The sequence below is a fragment of the Rousettus aegyptiacus genome, unplaced genomic scaffold (genome assembly GCF_014176215.1).
Source record: "Rousettus aegyptiacus isolate mRouAeg1 unplaced genomic scaffold, mRouAeg1.p scaffold_m13_p_8, whole genome shotgun sequence".
NCBI classification, from domain to species: Eukaryota; Metazoa; Chordata; class Mammalia; order Chiroptera; family Pteropodidae; genus Rousettus; species Rousettus aegyptiacus.
Window position 1 is genome coordinate 82,791,475 of NW_023416311.1, and position 18,372 is coordinate 82,809,846.

Below are 18,372 nucleotides of genomic sequence, written 5' to 3' on the forward strand. Positions count from 1 at the left end.
TTATTACGTTACACCAAACGCAAGATTTTCCTCGGTGCCAGTAGTAATGAATGTGCAAATGGTGTAGAATAGGGTGAGTACAGTGGTGCAGCCTTTGGAACTTTTCCTTGAGCAAATTCTTTCATCTCCCTGCTTGAGACTCATTTACTAATTGCTAGAGACAGCATGACCATGGTTAGACTAATGACCTTTTTGGGACTGTCTTTCTCGAAAGTTAGCTTTTGAAGGAAAGGCAGACCAACTGCTCCTGAGTGGTTATCTTCCCCTGTGTAGAAACTGACAGGCCTCTGGAGTTTGACTTGGCAGTGGTCAAGACATTTATCATTAAGAAAATGGGCCCCAAAGTGTCTCTTTGTTAACTCAGGCCATTTATCTTGTTTGCAATATGCTTACCCATGGAGAGAAGGCAAACAAACAAAAACAAAAGGTTCCTTGTCTATTTGAATTATTTTTTTCTAGCAAGTTTGAGAGGGTTTCAACTTCTGCAATTAGTTTCAGCCAATTGTGCTGTAGTTTTATTGAAGTTCATCACTTCCAGAATCCAGGTCAAAATCTTTTCAAAAACCTATACACGTTTGACCTAGAATGCTAAGAACATTCAAAATTGGCTGTAATGACAATGCAACTGAATTTGGTTGAAATTTCTTTAAAGGTATTTATTTACACACAATTGTCTGTAAATTGGATCAACAAAGTCAAGCTCTGTACTAAATTCCTTCAAAAACCCCTCTGGCCATAGGAATTCTTATTCTCCAGCTGATGAAATAGGATATCCAAACCTCCTGGCTCACCACCTGGAGCTCTAAAGGGCATCACACCCTTCTGTATGGGGTTATTACATATTTAGAGTGAATTCCATTGTTATCTGATACACTGTTTTGGTGGCCACTAGTAAGCTTATTGTATAGATATTAATTCCTGAGGATATAAAAAAGGGAGGTGCCAAGTTGGGACAAAATATCCAACAACTTTTATTCAGCAAGGTACTCGTTTCAGAAAGACTCAAGTTTCATTCTTGAAACATTACTGTATGGAAGCCCCTAATTGTAACTTGAGAGCAATCCTTCATCCTCCTTAACCTCTGGCGGGGGGGGGGGGGGTGCAGAGCATATCAGTCACCTGGGCCTGACGTTCATGTTGAATTGGTTGTTCATAGGGTAAATCTTCAAAAAACAACAAACAACATCTTGAGTGTTCTTACCCAGCTTTCCCCCCACCCCTCAAGCTTAATGTAATAGTGAAATCTCTGCCCATTTCCAAGTCTCAAGTGCACCTGCGCATAGATACTTTTATAATGACACGGCCACAAATACTGTATTACTTGGAAAGCTTCTTACTCTATTGCTCATTTTCTTCAGAGGTGATGGATTTGTGATCAGTGTAATAGGACTCAAAGTATGCAAATAACTGACCAGCTTCTTCCTGAGTGTTTGAGATCTACAACAGACTGTACCAAGTCTAAACGTTTTGTCCTTTCATGTCGTGGAGAGTGAATTCTTCAGGGCCAATCTTATCAGAGGCAGCCTCCTGGATTACCTCCGGCCGCATCCGGGGTTTCTGTGTCCACCTCCCTCCCCCCGCCTTCCAGGGACCTCCGGCTGGAGCTGTCCGCCTTCGCAGTTTAACATGCTGAAGGCGGGGACGAGTCCCAGGCTTGCCGGCTCAGTGTACTCTCCAACACACTTTGAGTGCTCCCTGCGGGGCCGTCTCGAGGCCGTAGAGCCTTCAGGAACCCTCTCCGGAGAGGGGTGCTAAGTGTCAGTAGTTGCCACTCCTTTCGCATTTCGGCGCTCGCTTCCTACGGGGAGGTGGGAGGGGACACGAACGGTCTGCGGCACTGGAGCACAGTTCTGCTCCGCTCTATCCAATTGGGAGGCTATGGAAGCACATTGAACTCCGGCGGCCGCAGCACCCGCCGATTTTCCGCTCTTCCCGGCTCGCTCTTCCGCCTGCGCCACCCCAGCTCCCGCCCCTCCGCCGCCTTTACAGGAACCAAAGACCTAGCTGCTCCCGCGCTTCTCTCTTGTCACCCGCAGTGGCCTGCCTTTTATAGGCGCCGCAGCCAATGAGCGCTCTCCTTCCCTTCTGCCCGCCTTCCCGGCCAATCGCCGCGCCCCTTGTGTAATCTTCGGCTCCTCGGCTGCTCTCGGCTATTTTCGTTGTTGCTGGCTTTTTCAGGGGCTGCTCGCTCGCAGCCAGAGACGCTGCTTTTTTTTTCCGGGTTCGGAGCCGTTCCGGATGCTTTAGGTTGCTGGATGACTGATCTCCAGATAACTGAGGCGTTTCTGTACATGGATTATCTGGTAAGTGTGGGGAAGGGGTGGCATGTCGCCTCTCGGACCCCGACATGCCCAATGTCCCCCCGCCTGGAAGAACAGCCTTTTTGCTTTCTTTCTTTGGGATGGGATGCCTTGGGGTTCTTTCTGCCACAACCGGCTCTAGAGCTGCCCCTGGACTCGGAGGGGCGGGCGGGAGGGGTGGTGGTGCTGACAGGTAAAGGTGCAGCCGGGGCCAGACGCGCTGCGGGGCGAGGGACTCTCTGGGACTGCCCGAGAGATGGGGCGGTGGCGGCGGGGCGTCCCCTGCCCGCGATCGGCTTCTTTGCTTCCCTCTGCGCTCCCCGCAAAGGACTTTCCGGGGAAGCAGGAGTTTTCCGCTCTCCCTTTAGCAGAACTCCAGGTACTATTAAAGAGCCATAACCAGAATGGCTTACTAAGTGCCCAGCAGCCCCGGTCATTTGGTTGTTATTAGATCTCTAAAGCTATGACCTCGGTCGCGGTGAGGTTTTAAAAGCACATTACCATAAAGTAGACAGGACTAAACTGCATCGCAGACTGGCCAGAACAGGACTGGGTATGGGCAGGCATTGCCCCAGTGTTCCTATGGTGGGTGCATGCCGCTTTTACCCTGTGCACGGATTGGATCCCAGTTGTGCGTTTAGGCCAAGCTTGTTCTGAGAAGTTTAGGTGCTGAAAGTGTCAGCACAATGCTGAACATTGTTTTAAAAAGGGACCTGTGTGTATGTGTTTGTGGAATTATGCAAGCACCTTGCATTGTTCCAGAAATTATATTTACTCAGAGCTGTCTGCCTGTGTTCAGGGGGATCCTGATTGACACTGGCTGTTTTCTATCCTATGCAATTACCAGGCTTACCTTGTTAGCTGGAACCGCTATGGCAATGCAGAGTTCAAGAAGCTGGTTAAAAATATTGACCTTCTTGTCATCTTGTTGGATACATGCAGTCGATCTCCACTGTAGATCGGCCTGGAAGAAATTTGCCAGTGCCTTCTAGGAATTACACTTAATACCGTGCTAAGAAACACCAAATGCTTTCATGATCAAGAAACGCTGGGCAAGGACTAATTTGTAATGTTATCTTGTATTTGGGCTTATTTTAGTTTACGTGAAGGAAATATTTCCCCTAAAGCTTCAAGGCTTGGTAATCTTGTGGGGAAGGATGGTGATTGGAGTTAAATACACGACCTTGTGAATAGAGCAGAGTAAAAAATTCTGAGTTCAAATTGTTTTTTTGTTCATTTGTTGTCAGTAACTTACTCTACGTGATAAAGGGACATTATCCACCGACTACTGGAGCCAGTTAAGGAGGTTATCTGATTGTGTTTTACAATGCAAAGTGCCATGTGGGTTAAGAGAGTTGCCACATGTTTCTCAAAGATAATTTTCTAAATTAAATGATTGATTATTTTGTAGCCTGTCTTATAAAATACAACATTATGGATTTTCTTGTACTAGCCTAAATTAAAGCCAAAGTTTGTTGAGGATAATTACCAAGTAGGAGAGAGTAACTTCACCTGGAGTTTTGAAAGCTAATTTTGGATACTTAAGTAGTTCCTGAAAAGGAAGTCAAGTGATTCTAATCTTTTTATTTCAGTATTTTCTTAATTTACTGGGTGACTTTTAAATTTATAAATTGCATCACAAAACCGTCTTTGAGGTGCCAAACCCACCGAAGCATTTAGTGAGAAAAAAAATTGAAAACTAGTTAATTACTCTGGTTAATTTCAAGATGAGAGTTTAAGTATGGGTGGATGAATGTTTGTGGGGCTTCAGGTTACCTTAAAAGCACACTAATCTTTTTCAATTTACTAACAGTTTTGTGTCAAAATCAGTGGGCCCCAAATTTGACATGACCTTTCTGTTCTACGGGACATACCCCCACCCTATTGCACTGGTATTAAAAAAAATCATTATTTTGTCATGTTAACTATGCTTTTAAGATAATTCGTAAGTGCAGTGAAACAGTCCCATAAAAATCATTGGCTAATAATCATCTGAGGTGAGAAAAAGATCTTAAGTCAGTTTTTATGAGTATGCCAGATATCTTCTGAAAAGATCTGAGAAAATCCTTAAACATTGAGTCCAGTTTTTTTCTGAAACTAGACTGAAAAACCCCCCCACAAAACCTCTTCAGGTGGTCTCATGTTTACTTTTTGCTTATCAACTCTCAGGAAATGATATGCCACACATCATTCCTTTCTTTTTACCTTTCCAATTGACTTGTTTTCTTACAGCTTTTATATGATGTTTGTTAAAAACCAGTTTCTGAAAAATTAAAGTCAGTTTCATTGAGTGTATCTGGGATCTTATTTTTAAAATGAATCAATTCCCAAGTTCTTTTACCAGCCGTCGGGGGAAAAAAAAAATGCTGCTTTCTTTCTGAGTTTGACTCTTCAGATTTTGCTGATTTTTTAGACCAGAGTAAGCATCCCGTCCATACCCTTGCTAGGCATAATGGTGTGTGCCATCTTTCCTTTTCTTTATTTTTCTTTTCAATTGATGTTTGACTTTCTTGTCGTAGCTATTGGAAGCTGGGAGAGGGAGCTTTGTGTGTGTGTTGTCCATTGTTCTTTGGGCTGGATGTCATCACTTAACCTTTTTTATCTGGAGGAGAGTGGAAAGGAAGAGAAATGAGAATAAGGTATGGGTGCTATTTTTAACAGCTTTTAATAGGATTGCGGCTATTAAAACAATGAAGCTCTCTGATTTTAGAACTTGTTGATTTCTTAAAAGAAATGTTCTTGATTAGAGGTGATAAGGTGAGGGACAAGGATAACACCTTAATATTTATGATAAGGTTTTTATTGATTTCAGTTCGAGGAAATAGTGGTAATTTGCTAATCCTAAATAATTATATGTATCCCGCGGTGCCCAATGTTTGTTGAACTGAATGATATGAGAAAAAGGGGTAATTCTACTTTTCTCAGGAGCTTCTAAACTGAGACAAGATAAAATCTGTTTGGATTAGGTGTTTTGTTTTGAGGAATGCAGAATGTATCTTTTACTCTTCACTTTAAGATTATCAAGATATAATTTTGTTTAAAAAAAAGATAGGATTTGTTTAGCTTGGGCGGCAATGTATATATAAAATCTCGATTTTTCTACTTGATAAAGGAAGCTGCCTAGGAGGCCACACACCTTTTCTCCATTTTCATGATAGGCTTTAAAGGCCGTGTTCACACCTGTCAGGTCTATGGGTAAAGATTTTGCTGCTGTTCTAACTGGCAGTACCATCATCTTTCTCTCTCTTCAGACAGGTAGAACTAGTTATTGAGACAATATGCAGAGCTTTTGGAATAAGGTGGGAGAAAATAATCAAATTATAATGAAAGAGGAGCATATCTACCAGTTTTTCCTAGGGGGTTGGATGAGATCAACTTCTAGATTCCTTTCAGTTTAAAGTTTTTTTTTTTTTTTTGTCCTGACTCATATATATTGATTGGTCTGGATTTCACCTCCTTCCCCCAGTCTGCCATCAAAACATAAGCAATAAAATGTGTTATGCTTTGTGTAATGATTATAATGGTTAAAGGAGATAATGGAGGGAAAGTAATTTATAAACACCTTGCTTTTCAGATATAAGGTGTTAATTACACTGCTGATAGTATTCACATCTCCTATGGAATGACTATTACTGTTCAGTGGTAAATATTTTTTAACTAATCTTTTAAACTAGTCTCAGTATAGGGAAAGGTTTGGAGTGGTATTCAGCAAACAGGAAGTTACAAGACTCAAGAGCAGGGGTCCTCAAACTTGGGGCCACAGGCTGGTACCTGTCTGTGGTCTATTAGGAACTGGCTGCACAGCAGGAGGTGAGCAGCAGGCCAGCAAGTGAAACTTCATCTGTATTAGCATGTTAGCAGCCGCTCCCCAGCACTAGCATCACCGCCTCAGCTCCACCTCAGATCATCAGGCATTAAATGCTCATAGGAGCACCTGTTCCTGGTGCCAAAAAGTTTGGGACCGCTGCTCTAGAGGATTATTTAATACCTAAAAATAAAACCAAATTTGAATATTTTCATTAATCTGTTCAACAAATATTTATGGAACTCCCTCTTTGTGCATGGCCCTGAATGTTATGGGGGATGAGCCCCTAGCTGGGAACCCTTTGGCTGTAGGACTGGGAGGCATTTGGCTCTACAGTCCTATGGTAGGACTGATTGGATGAGGCACATAGGAAGAAGGTGGCTTCTGATGTGTTCCTTAGATTTCTCTCTTATGTGTTTCTTTGTTTTATTGTGAATGAAAATGCAACGTTAAACTTGAAAATGTGACCACTAAAAATGCTTGATTAATATTGGATGATAGTTGTCTATTAATTTGCATTCATATATTGCATTTGTATATTGTGCTTGGTCTTTAACTGCATTTGTATATTGTGTTTGGGATTTAATAAAGCCTGGGTTCTAGATTTCTTCTTTTTTGTAGATTGGTGGCCTAATTTCTTGGTAATAGGCTGTTAACTGCCACTATAAAAATTTATGTGCCAGTGGGGAAGATTAGCGAGAAGAGGTAGATGGATCCGCAAAAATCCTTCCCATTTGCATGATAAAAGCCAACTAAACCAACCAAGAATAGAAACTTGGTACTGCAAACGGCAGTGCCTTGTTAGGCACTAATAAGTTGCAAATGAACTCATTCAAAAAGAGTGAAGGCACATTTGTGATTTTTTTTCTGCTGTTCAGTTATCTTAAGAGTGTGCCGTTTTTAACTCTGAATGACTATGAACATTACAAGTTGTATGTTTTGACAGTGGTCAAACTGACTATAAAGTAACAATATAGGCCAAAACGTTTTTTAGTCTTAACTGCAACTGGATTAGTCAGTCACATAAATGTTCTTTTATTAATAAATCATAAGACAAAAATAATGCAAATACAATAAACAGATCTACTGTCTGTGAAGTTCTCATATGAAAAAAGTTTTAAGAACATCCATACTATTAGGCTGGAACTTTGTTTAAAGGCATTAGCTCTGGTTCTCCGCCTTTAGTTCCTCCAGTCTCGCAGTGGGGGTCCCAGGAGAAGACACACAGGGGCCATGATTCATGCCCTCTAGGAGCTTGCTTTCTGAAGGATGCCTAAGCCAAGTGTTTGTTGGCATGCTGAGGGTGAGGGGAGTTAAGCATATGAGTTATGAGGGTAAAATCAGTTAACATTTATTGAGCCTGTGTGCCAGACATTGTAAGTGCTTTCCACATGTAATGGCATTAAACCGAGGCTCAGAGAAGTTGTATCATTTCCCCAAGTTCACACAGCTAACAAGTAGTAAAGCTGGGATGGTGGCCCCAGAGCCACCCCCCTTCACTGCTTTCCTTCCAGCTTGGTGTTAAAGCTGCTTGATGCAGTTGAAATTTTTACAGTGTATTTCCTGTAAATACTGTGCCGCTTCTTAAGTAAAAGGTAAACCAAGGGCCCGAAGCAGTCTGACTGGTGTTCCCATGTCTCAGGGACTTGGTTCTGCTAAATGACTATTAAGGGGAAGTCTGGATAGAAAAGCTATGTTGCGTCCTGAGCCATCCACCCCACCATGTCCTGACTCTAAGATGACCTTCAGCATCTAAGGTTTCATCAAGTGACTGCAAATTGGTTTCCAGGGAAGGCTGTTGCTCACCCCCCTACTGTCACTTCAGGGGCAAGTTCCTGCCTGCAACAAGTGCCAGTTTTCTTTTGAAGATGTCACTGAAACTCAGGAACGATTTGTCAGTTTATTTGCAGTCTGCTATGCTGCTCCTTTACCAAGTGCTGCCTGGGAGCTGGGGCTGTCCCCAGCAGGCATTAGGCCCCAAATAGCCTTTTGCTTATGGATTATCAGTTGGGCAAAGTCCTCTGATGACATTAACTATAAAGGTTTTGTTTCTAAGGTAGACTGCAAAGAAGGAAAGATTTTTAGGAAAGGCCTGGTAACTGCACTGTAGATAACAAGAAATCTGGAATTTCCCCTGATACTTCTGACAAACTGTGCTAAGGTGAGCTTTTAGTTTGAGATGTGCGGCCCTCTTTAGTTATGCTCTGGCTCCTCTCTTGGCATTTCCCCAAATACTACTTTTGGTGTTTGGGTGAGTCTAAGAAAGCCAGTTCTGGTTGACCTTTCATTTCTATGTGTCTGCTAAGGGAGCACGTTTACTTCCAGCAGGGCTAGCTTCATGGGTTTGTGGCTATGGGGGCCTCTGTTTGGTTTAATGCTCTACCATTACCGTCTTGCAATTTTTAATTTTTGATACTTTGCAAGTGTTTTCATTTTGCACTGGTCCCCAAGAATCATGTAGTGGGTTCTGACTCCTAGTGCTAAAGTTAAGACATGGGAATAGCCCTTAAATGACCCCAGGGCAATAGTCATCAGCTGAGCCTGTGATCTGCCCTGACCATCTTGATTGTCATTTTATTGCCAGAATCAATTCTGGTGCCTGGTAAATAGGGGACTATGTACTGAGTACAGTGCAAAGTGTTTACTTACATCACCTAATTTAATCCTCCCAATACTTCTGTTAACCAGATACTACAGACTTACTGATTTAGAAAAGAGGGAACCTGAGGCTATGTGAGGTGGACTCTTGGTCAGGATTTTGTTACCAGTGGAGTGTCAGGGCTAGGGATGAGCCCAGCTTGGTGGGCTCCACGCCCATGCTTCTTGTAAGCAGTACTGCCTGAATAGAGGATGAGTGACAGGAGCCTCCTGAATCATAGACACAGTGCTGGAAATCGAGGGGTCACTTGATTGCTGTTGTCACCTGGTTACCTGAGAGAAGCTCTCAGGGGGAACTGAGCACAGCCCGGCTTCCGCTGGGGCAAGTAGGAGAGTTTGTACCTTAAGATGAGAATTTGCATGCCGATTTTGCTTTCATTTGGTTACCTATCCTCTCCTTCACTCTTTTGTGTAAACTTGATGTTCTGCTCTTTGGCTCACAGCCAAACACACCTACATGATTTTGATGGTGACTAGCCATTTGAAAAGTTGGATTTGTAGAATGATCTCTTTTATCAGGTTCCTTTGTACCTAGATTTGTTGGGAACTGTTCTGACCTCTGGACTGCTTCACTCGGGGTTGAGGACTTAGAATCTCCTGGTAATCGTGCCCATGTTTCCCTAAGAGAGATTCCTGTGGGTTCTTTTCAAGGGAATAGCCACTTCTCCAACCGCTCGCTCTGGGGAAGCAGATGACAGTCTGGAGTCCATCTCCAGACCACTGATGGAGGTGCAGAAGGACTTGTACCTGTTCTAATCAAGTTACACGTAGAGTCAGGAGCTAAAATGGAGTATAATTTAAAGTTTTATTTTTAATAAATATAAATATTTTGAATACCCATATTCAGAAAAGTACAGAAAATAATAAAAATATATTTATGTACCTATCTCCCTTACTGAACGGCTATTAACATTTTGCCATTTTAACTTAAAAACACTAGTCCTCTTTAAAAATAAAAAAAAAAGAAAAGAAAAACTTTAAGGTTACAGCTAAAGCCCGATGCTCCCCCATGCTTTCTTCCTCCACCCTTTCAGTGTTGTTGATGATCTCGAAGTTAGTGGGTATCATTCTCATGTTTTTTTTTTTTTTGGCATTTTTATTTGCATGTATGCATAAATAATATATAGCATTGTTTTTTGCTTAACGATTTTACCAAAATTACAATATATACCCTTATCTTTTTGGAACTTGTTTTGTTTCTCTAATGTTTTTGAGAATAATAAATGTTGCTGTATGTATCAGTAGATAATCATTTTATATTTTTGATTTGGATATTACCATTTCAGGTTTTATATGTAGAGATCTTATTCGGACTTTTGAGGTTCTCACAAATTGGTTTTGGTATTGATTTTGAGGCATGGTTTTGTGTATTTACTTGTTTTTAGTACTATACAATGAATCACATAAATTGTTTAATGAGATTTTATGCATTTCAGTCTTATGATTCATCAGTTTGTTTTACAGTTTACAGCAATCATTTTGTCATATTAAAATGTACATGTATGTATATATACATATGTATTCTTGCCTGTGTGATGACTAAGATTATTTTGGCAACATGTTTATTATTAAAGTTAAAAGCTTAGTGAAGGACATTTGGAAAGCACAGCAAAGCACAATGGAAAAAATATATCTGTAATCCACCAACCCACAGAGAACCAGTTAACATGTTTCAATCCAACATCATAATAAAGATATAGTTTTATAACCTGTGTTTTATACTTAATAGTTTCTCTTTTGCAACATTAATTTTATGCATTATACTGTTAAACCATGATTTTCGTAACCAATCACCTTTTCGTTGAATATTTTATGTTCTCTTCAATTTTGGCTGTTATAAATAATGCTTCAGTGAACGTTCCATGTAAACTCTCTTGGATATTTAAGATAGTATATTGTAAGGAGCAGCAGCTCTATGGTACTTTAACAAGTCTAATACAAAAAGATGTTTCTGTGCAAGTAAATTTGGAAACTGGGTCAAACAAAGTTAAACAAGTTTCTTTATTATACAGGCTTTAATATGCACATGTACATGGTGAATCTCTAAAAGGGAGACTATTACATGCAGTATTTTTAATCCTTTGGCGTATTTTTGCTTTATGATCCAGTTCTAGAAGTAGGTTCGTAGAGTCAAAAGGTACCTGCATTTTAAAGCTCTTGGTATTGATAAAATAAGTTAATATTTGTAATGCATTTAGAACAGTGCCTGGATACAATCAGCTGTTGTTTAAGTCAAAGTTATATAATAGTAAAGTTGGTGATAATGATAATATATATTGTGAGTTTACTATGCTAGCAAGTGGCTTAATATGTATTCACCATTTAGTCCTTTCAACAACCCTCTGAGAAGTGTAGGAGCTATTATAATTATTACTGTTTTATGGTTGAGGAAACTGGAGTTCAGGAGGAATTGAGTAATCACAACTGCCTTAGTTGTTAGAAGGGTTAGTGGCTAGTTTGTAATCTTAATCTACACATTTTTATTATTGCGATGGAGAAGCAAAAGAACTTTGATTCTTAGATATTTCACTGATTATACACAGTATAAGGTGTTTCCCAAATCTCAGTCCATAGAAAAATGGAAAAATCAGGAGAGTGTTGCAAAGTAATTGTAAATTTAATTTAGACTTAAAACATTTGATATTATCTTTCCAACATTTGTGGGTATTAGACTATACTGTCTATTTTGAAATGATGGTGAATGAGTCTTCTTTCTCCTCACCCCTACATGTCATTACATGGCAGAGTAAAAAGCTGACAATCCTGTTATCAGTCCTCAAGTTCGTAGGTATATGTGAAGGAATATATGTATGTATTTAGAATATACTTATTTCTAAAACCCCAAATACTGGGAATCTGGACTAAGACAAATCACCCTGTACAGTTTTCTCATTTGCAGAAGTCATATCATCAGAGCCTCTGTAATGATTAGCAGTAATAAAAAGATAATAAACTGTAAAGGCTTTTTAAAATCATGTTATTTCTGTACTGATTTGACTCAGTGACTCAGTATAATGGCATCAACAGAAGGGGGGGTAAGTGTAGATAAAGTTGAGTCTCTCTTCACGCTCGTCTATGTTCTCTCATTCTTTATGTGTCTCAGTTTTTCCCCATCTCGGCAGTGACACTTTGGAGATATTTTTGCGCTCCAAAAATGGCAGCGTACAGTTTTTGTGAAATAATTTAACTGAACGTTATGTAGGAACACATTCTTGTACATTTTAAGAGCTAGGCATTGAATCGTCTCAGATCTTGGATAAAACATGTTTTTTGGTCTGTTCTGCAATTTATCCACATTGGGTGGGACTTTTGGTCCCAAGAAGAATGCTAAAGTTATTTTTTGCCGTTACTTTATTTCTCTCCTAGATCTGATTCAGAGATTTTTTTTAAAGTTGGGAATTATGACTAGTAAATGATCTGAAAATCTTACTTACAAAAAAGCTTTAACATGAGTTGTTTTTTTTTTTTGACCGTCGAATGAGATAATGTATATACTGTACATACTACATGATCATTAGGTGTTATGTAAAGCTAATGTGCACCTATCACTTTTTATCTAAATAAAATTTTTATTCACCCAAATAAATTTTCTTTTTAAAAATTGAGGTATAATTTACATGAAGTGCATAAGTCTTAAAGGTTCAGCTGGATGAATATATATCTGTATCTCATAACCATTCCCAGATGGAGATATAAAACATTTCTAGTACTCCAGAAGACTCCCTTGAGTCCTTTTCTAGGAAGTACTGTTACAGATGAGTTTTGCCTGATTGTGAACTTCATATAAATGGAATTACATATATATATACTTTTGTGTGTTATTTCTTTCACTCAGTATGTCTGTATAATTTATCCACATTGTTGCATGAATCAGTAGTTTGTTCTTTTTTGTTGCGATGTCATATACGAATACGCCATTACTAATCTACCCATTCTAATGTTGATGGGCATTTAGATATTTTCAGTTTGGAGAATTTTGGAATAAAGCTTTTACAAACATTCTTGTACATGTTTTTGGTGAGGAAAAAAAAACCCATTCATTTCTGTTGAGTAGAGTGGAATTTCAGGTTCACAGGGTATATGTATGTTTGGTTTTACTAAATACTGTCAAACATTATTCCAAAGTGGTGGTACTAGTTAGACTTCTACTATTATGTAAGAGAGTCTGGTTATTTCATATCCTCACCAATACTTTTTATATTATCATTAGTGCTTTTATTTAGCTATTCCGATGGGTGTGTACTCCAAAGAAATTTAAAGCTGCACAGGGCTACTTCCAGGTGTCCAGGCTGGAGAATAATATAATGCAAGAGGATTATAAGGCAGATTTTTTTTTTTAATTTGGAGGAATTATTTGGCCATATTATGAAATTCTTGCATTATTCAGTTGTATGATTCATTTGAAAATTCTGACATGCTGAAAAGTTACCGTGGACATCGGTTGACTCGATTGTGTTACTGACTTTGCCACCAGTTGAGTGTGGGAGCTTGGGCAAACCAGTCAATGCCATTGACTTAATTTCTTCATCTATAAAAAAGATGGCATTAATTAGGTAATTTCAAAATTTTTCTCAGTCATCTTCCTTCCTGGAATGGCTGTTTTTCTTTCCATTCTTTCTAATTCTATGTTATAAGTGATCATAAAGTTGCCTTAATCAATCATTCATTCACTCAACTCTATATTTTTTTCTAAGCCTTTTATGTTCTGCTGTCTTGGGCACTAGGGATATACAAGTGGATAAGACATTGGCCTTCCCTCAAGGAACTTATACTCTTGTAGAGATGAAAAATAAGCAATTACATTTTGGAGTGGCATGTTCTATTTAGAGGGAAATAAAGGTTAGTAAGGTAGTGTACAAAAGGAGAACTTAACCTAGACTTGAGGGCCAAGGAGAGCTTCCCAGGGGAGTCATTTTTAGTCTGTGACATGGAAGTCGAGTAGAGTTGGTCCAGTGACAGGCAGGGGCAGGGCCAGGCAGAAGGAACAGCTTGTGCAGAGACTTGGGTGTGAGTAACCTCATGACTTCAAGGAACTCCCAGGGCTTAAGTGTGGCTGGAGCAGGGTTAGGGTAGTGGCTACACAGGAACTTGCAGAGCACAGATAGGGTTACATCATGGGAACCTTCACAATTTGCCTGGAGTGACATGGTCAGATCTGGCTACACTGTGGTGAAGGATTAGAAAGGGAGACCAGCCTGGAGAGAGAAGACAAGTTAGGAAGATGTTGTCCTGATTTAGAAATGAAATGATGGTGCTCACAACCAGGTAGGGGTGCAAGGGCTACAGAAAAGTGGATGGATTTAAGCAGTATTAAAGAAGTTCCAGAATTTTATAATTGGATGTAGAAGATGAGCACAAAAGAAATTTTGGGCTAATTTTCAGGTTTTTGGTTTGAGCAATGTTCTGGTTATCTATCACTGAGTAACAAACTACCTTAAAACAGTGGCTTAACACAATAATTTATTTTACTCATAAATCTGGAAGTAATTAGGTTCCGTTGGCTCTTTCCTCAGGATTGCTCATGAAGTTGCAATCAGATGGTGGCTGGAGCCTGAGACTTTTTCATACACTTGTCTGGCATCTAGTTGGGAAATACTCAAACAGCTGGGTGTTGGAGATACACCTGGGATATCTTTCTTCATGTCTGCCTACATGCTGGCCCCAGAGTAGCCGCACTTCTCATGTTGAGTTTGAAAGCTCACAGAGAGATTGTACCAAGAGAGATGGTCAGACATTGCCGGTCTTTTCTAACCTAGCCTCCATGGTCATGCGGCATCACTTCTGTGTTGTTTGTCGAGGCAGTGCAAAACCATGCTCAGGGTCAAGGGCAGGAGATAGACAGCAAGTCTTTATGGGAAGAAGTCGAAGAATTTATGGGCATGTTTTAAAACCGCCACCAGCATCATGGTGGCTCATGAGATCATGTACTGTGATAGGTACCACTTGAAGGAATAGGATGTTAGGGAAAATGAATTTTATTTTGTTGTTCCTGAGTTTGTGCCGCTTGTGCAAAATCCAGGTTGAGATTTCATGTAGGCAGATGGGAGCTCAGAGATGACTTTTGGAGATGTAGTTAAAAACAACATATAACAGTTATTATTACTTGCCAGCCATATACGTACTGTATTACATTATTACTATCACGTGGGAAGCACAGTGGTAAGTATTTTTATGCATTATTCATTACTATTATCATTTTAGAGATTTGAAAACCAAGGCTTAGAGAAATCGAATGCCATACCTATGACATGATGGAGCCAGAATTTGACATGAAGTCTAGCTAATGTCTGACCTCACATTTTTAACCGCTTGGATGATAACTGAAGCCATGGCCGTGAATGAGTTCTCCCAGGGAAGATTGAGCAGAGTCCAGAGAAAGCCAAGAACCTTGGTCACTGCTGTCACAGAGTAGGCATCCAGTTTCTGTAGGATCAGTAAAAGGAGAGGAACCTCAAAAAGGGCCTGGGAGAAAACCTGGAGAGTGCAGTGTCCGGCTGAGAAGGGAGACTTTCCGGAAGGAGGAAATGACCAATTGTGTTAAACGTTGCCCAGAGATCGTGGAAGATAATCATTGAAAGTGACCACTGGATTCACGTCAGTGGTGACCTTGGCCAGAGTGCTCTCAGAGGGAGGTGAGGAAATGGCACTGTTGCAGATAAGCCTGTCAAGAAATTTTACCATGAAAGAGGAGGAGGATAGGGCTAGAACTGATAGAATGGAAAGTTCGAGGGGCAGCTTTCCTTTTTAAATGGGACTGAACTTGAGGTGGTTAAATGCTGATGAAGTAGAAGGTGAGGGCGCTTTGCTGACTGTGACTGGAATGTGGTGGGATAAAGGTTTGAGCTGAGTGGGACTGAAGAAGCTATAGTGAAGGGCGAGGGCGAAGGACGAGCAGGGGTCAAGGAGCATCATTGCTTGCCGCGCCCTGTTCCAGTCCAAGAACAGGACTGGACAGTGATGCAAATCTTGGTGGCTGTGTGACTTTTGTTTTTCTTCCAGACTTTGTAGCTGTTTGGGTATCAGTGTCAGGAATGTGGACAGTTAGACTGACAAAGGTTAAGGTTTTTCCAAGATGAATCGATGAGTGGGTAATGGGGTAGAGGAATTTAGGACATTGACAAGAAAATGGTTGAAGCAATAGACTGTGAGCCCCGAGTTAATGGAAAAGAAGAAAGGGCACATAGAAAGTAGAAGATACGGGGGACTAGTGGTCTTGAGGAGGCTGAATGATAGATGTTATTTGGAATAACTGTTCAGAAAACTGGAGGAGAGAAAGTTCAATATGGGCGGACAGTAGGGTGTATGAATTTAAGGTGCAGAGGTAGAGCAGTTCTCCAAGGGGAGGCTCCAGTGCAGTTATAGTCGGCTGCAGAAAAGGTGGGAGGTTAGGAGGCGGAAGAGGAAATACAGCCAAGATGTTGGATGGAACATCTGCGTGGATGCTGAAGTCACCAGGACCAGGGCAGGACTTAGGTTGGAGTGCAAGTCTGAGCCAGATTCAGAAATCCTCAGTGAATGGAATGGGGGAAGGAAGTTCAGCCAATTTCATTGTCAAGGAGAGGTAGAGAGCACCAGGTACTAGAGCTCGTGGTCCTGAGTCTTGAAACGAGTAGAGGAGGAGGAGTGATCCTTAGATCTTCGAGGGATTGTGTTAGGCTACAAGGCAAGGAGGCATTTAATGAACGTTTTGTGGATGTGGAGAAATTTGTTTTATGATTGAGCTGCCTGGCTCCACCACTCTCTGTAGCTTTGGCAGGTTACTTCTCAGTGCCTCACTCTGGGAAGTGGGGGATTAACAAATAATACATGTACTGTAGTGCCTGCCACCTTTATCTCTGCCACCTCTTCTTGCTCATCATTGTAGCAAAAAGAAAACCTAAAACAAAAAACAAACAAAAAGCCTTTCACAGCGTTTAGATTGGGAGACACTTTCTAAGGACCCCATGAGGTAAGTACTAGTATCATCTCCATTTTTCAGATGGCAAAACAGACGCGGAAAGGTTAAGGAACTGTTTAAGGAAATACAGCTAGTAAGTGGCAGAGCTAGGATTAGAATTTAAGTCTGGATTCAAAGCCCTCCTTCTTAACCAAAAGTGTATAATTAAAGCGTATGAACTACACCATTATCCCTACCCGTGCCACCACAATCATGGCAGAGAGCTCGTGGGAAGGCTGGGGAGGGAGCGGACTCATGCGAGCCTGGTTTGTTGGAGAGGCACAGAGCAGTGTGGTGTTAGGATAATTATAATACAAAAGGTGATGGAGTCAGGTAGATGTTTTCCCAAAAGAATTTGCTCTAGCAGTTCCCTGGTTAGGGAGTTTGGAGAAGGTTAGGTCCAAGCCGTGTTATGGAGGGAGTTCTAATTCAGAAAAATAAAAACTAACAGCTTAATATACTGGATTCTTAAGACCCTCAGCCTGCACTTTTCTGCTAAGGGGAGTTATGCTTCCAAGGGAGTCCTGGTCCCTGGTGAGTGAGGAGACTGGACTGTCTTGAGGGTCGTCATGATGATTTGAAGTGCTGAGTCCAGAAGCTGGTGAAAATGGACCAGGCTGAGGTCTTCCAACTGGAGCCAGGAGTTTTTTTTTATAACGGCGTATTTAGAGCTGTTTTGTTAGACAGCTTGGGAAGTTAGCCTGCATGTGTTAAGCCTGGAACAATTGCGTAGTAATCTGGATGCGTTGTTAATAAAGCTGAAAAGGCCTGAGTGATCATAACTTCTCTCTAGTTAAAATGATCACAGAACATAGTATTGCAAACGTGATTTTTGGTTGGAGAAGTCATCCTTTCTCTCCCATTCTTGATTAAGCCTTCTCTTTTTCCGATCTGTACCCAAACTGAGTTGAGATTCCTTTCAGGGCTGCTCCTGGGGAGCTGCCTCAGAAGTTAAATGCATATTGGGTACCAAATAGAGATGCCCAGCTGAGGGTGCAAACGCAGCGGAAATCCATCCCCTGCTGAACTCACCACAGCATCCGCTGTGTGTTGGCTCGGAGGTACCTAGTGGGCTAGCCATGACCTTGCCTTAGGTCTTTGCTCCTGTCTCTGTTACAGGACAAAGCACAGTGTCGTAGTTCAGGGCTGGATTGTGGGCCTCTTTGTGTCCCAAGAACCTGGCACGGGTACACGAGGTAGGTGCTAAGTCAGTAGTTTAACTGAGGGGTTTCACTGCCCGCATTGGCATTCTAGCTCTGTTCACTGAGGCCTCTGTGCCTGTTTCCTCATACACAAATTGGCCATGATAAAGGCACCTACCTCACAGAATTGAATTGAAATATATAAAGTGTTTAAAAGAGAGCCTAATACCATAAACATTATAAAAGTGTTTACAGTTATTGAATCGAGACTTTGTATGTAAAACAAGGACTTAGAGTTCTGTCCTTACCAAAAAGATTCCACTCTGATTCTATTCATTTTTTCCAATACCAGCCTTTCAAAAGTCTTCCTACCTCCACCTAATAAACAGAGCACAGAGGAACTGGGTTAAAGATATTGCAGCTGCTGGTTGGTGTTTTAAGTGGCAGCTATTTCTGATTTACAGAGGTGAAAGTTCCTGGCGTGGCATACAGTGGCCCTACGGTGGCCCACACCTCTCGTCAGGCCAGTTC

At 41.0% G+C, this 18,372-nt stretch overlaps 1 protein-coding gene across 7 annotated transcripts in view; it reads left to right on the forward strand.

Annotated features, from left to right (window-relative positions):
- The first annotated feature begins 2,140 nt into the window (after positions 1-2,140).
- ARL15 (ADP ribosylation factor like GTPase 15) overlaps positions 2,141-18,372 on the forward strand; it is a 366,598-nt gene continuing 350,366 nt past the window's right edge. For 3 of the 7 annotated variants that reach the window (XM_036225308.1, XM_036225306.1, XM_036225307.1), the window contains exon 1: positions 2,145-2,303. In XM_036225308.1, the coding sequence (XP_036081201.1) occupies positions 2,256-2,303 (48 nt within the window). In that variant the 5' untranslated portion in view covers positions 2,145-2,255. Of the gene's footprint in view, positions 2,304-18,372 lie in introns of all 7 variants that reach the window. The other 4 variants (XM_036225305.1, XM_016142356.2, XM_016142359.2 and 1 more) reach the window with 4 other exon arrangements.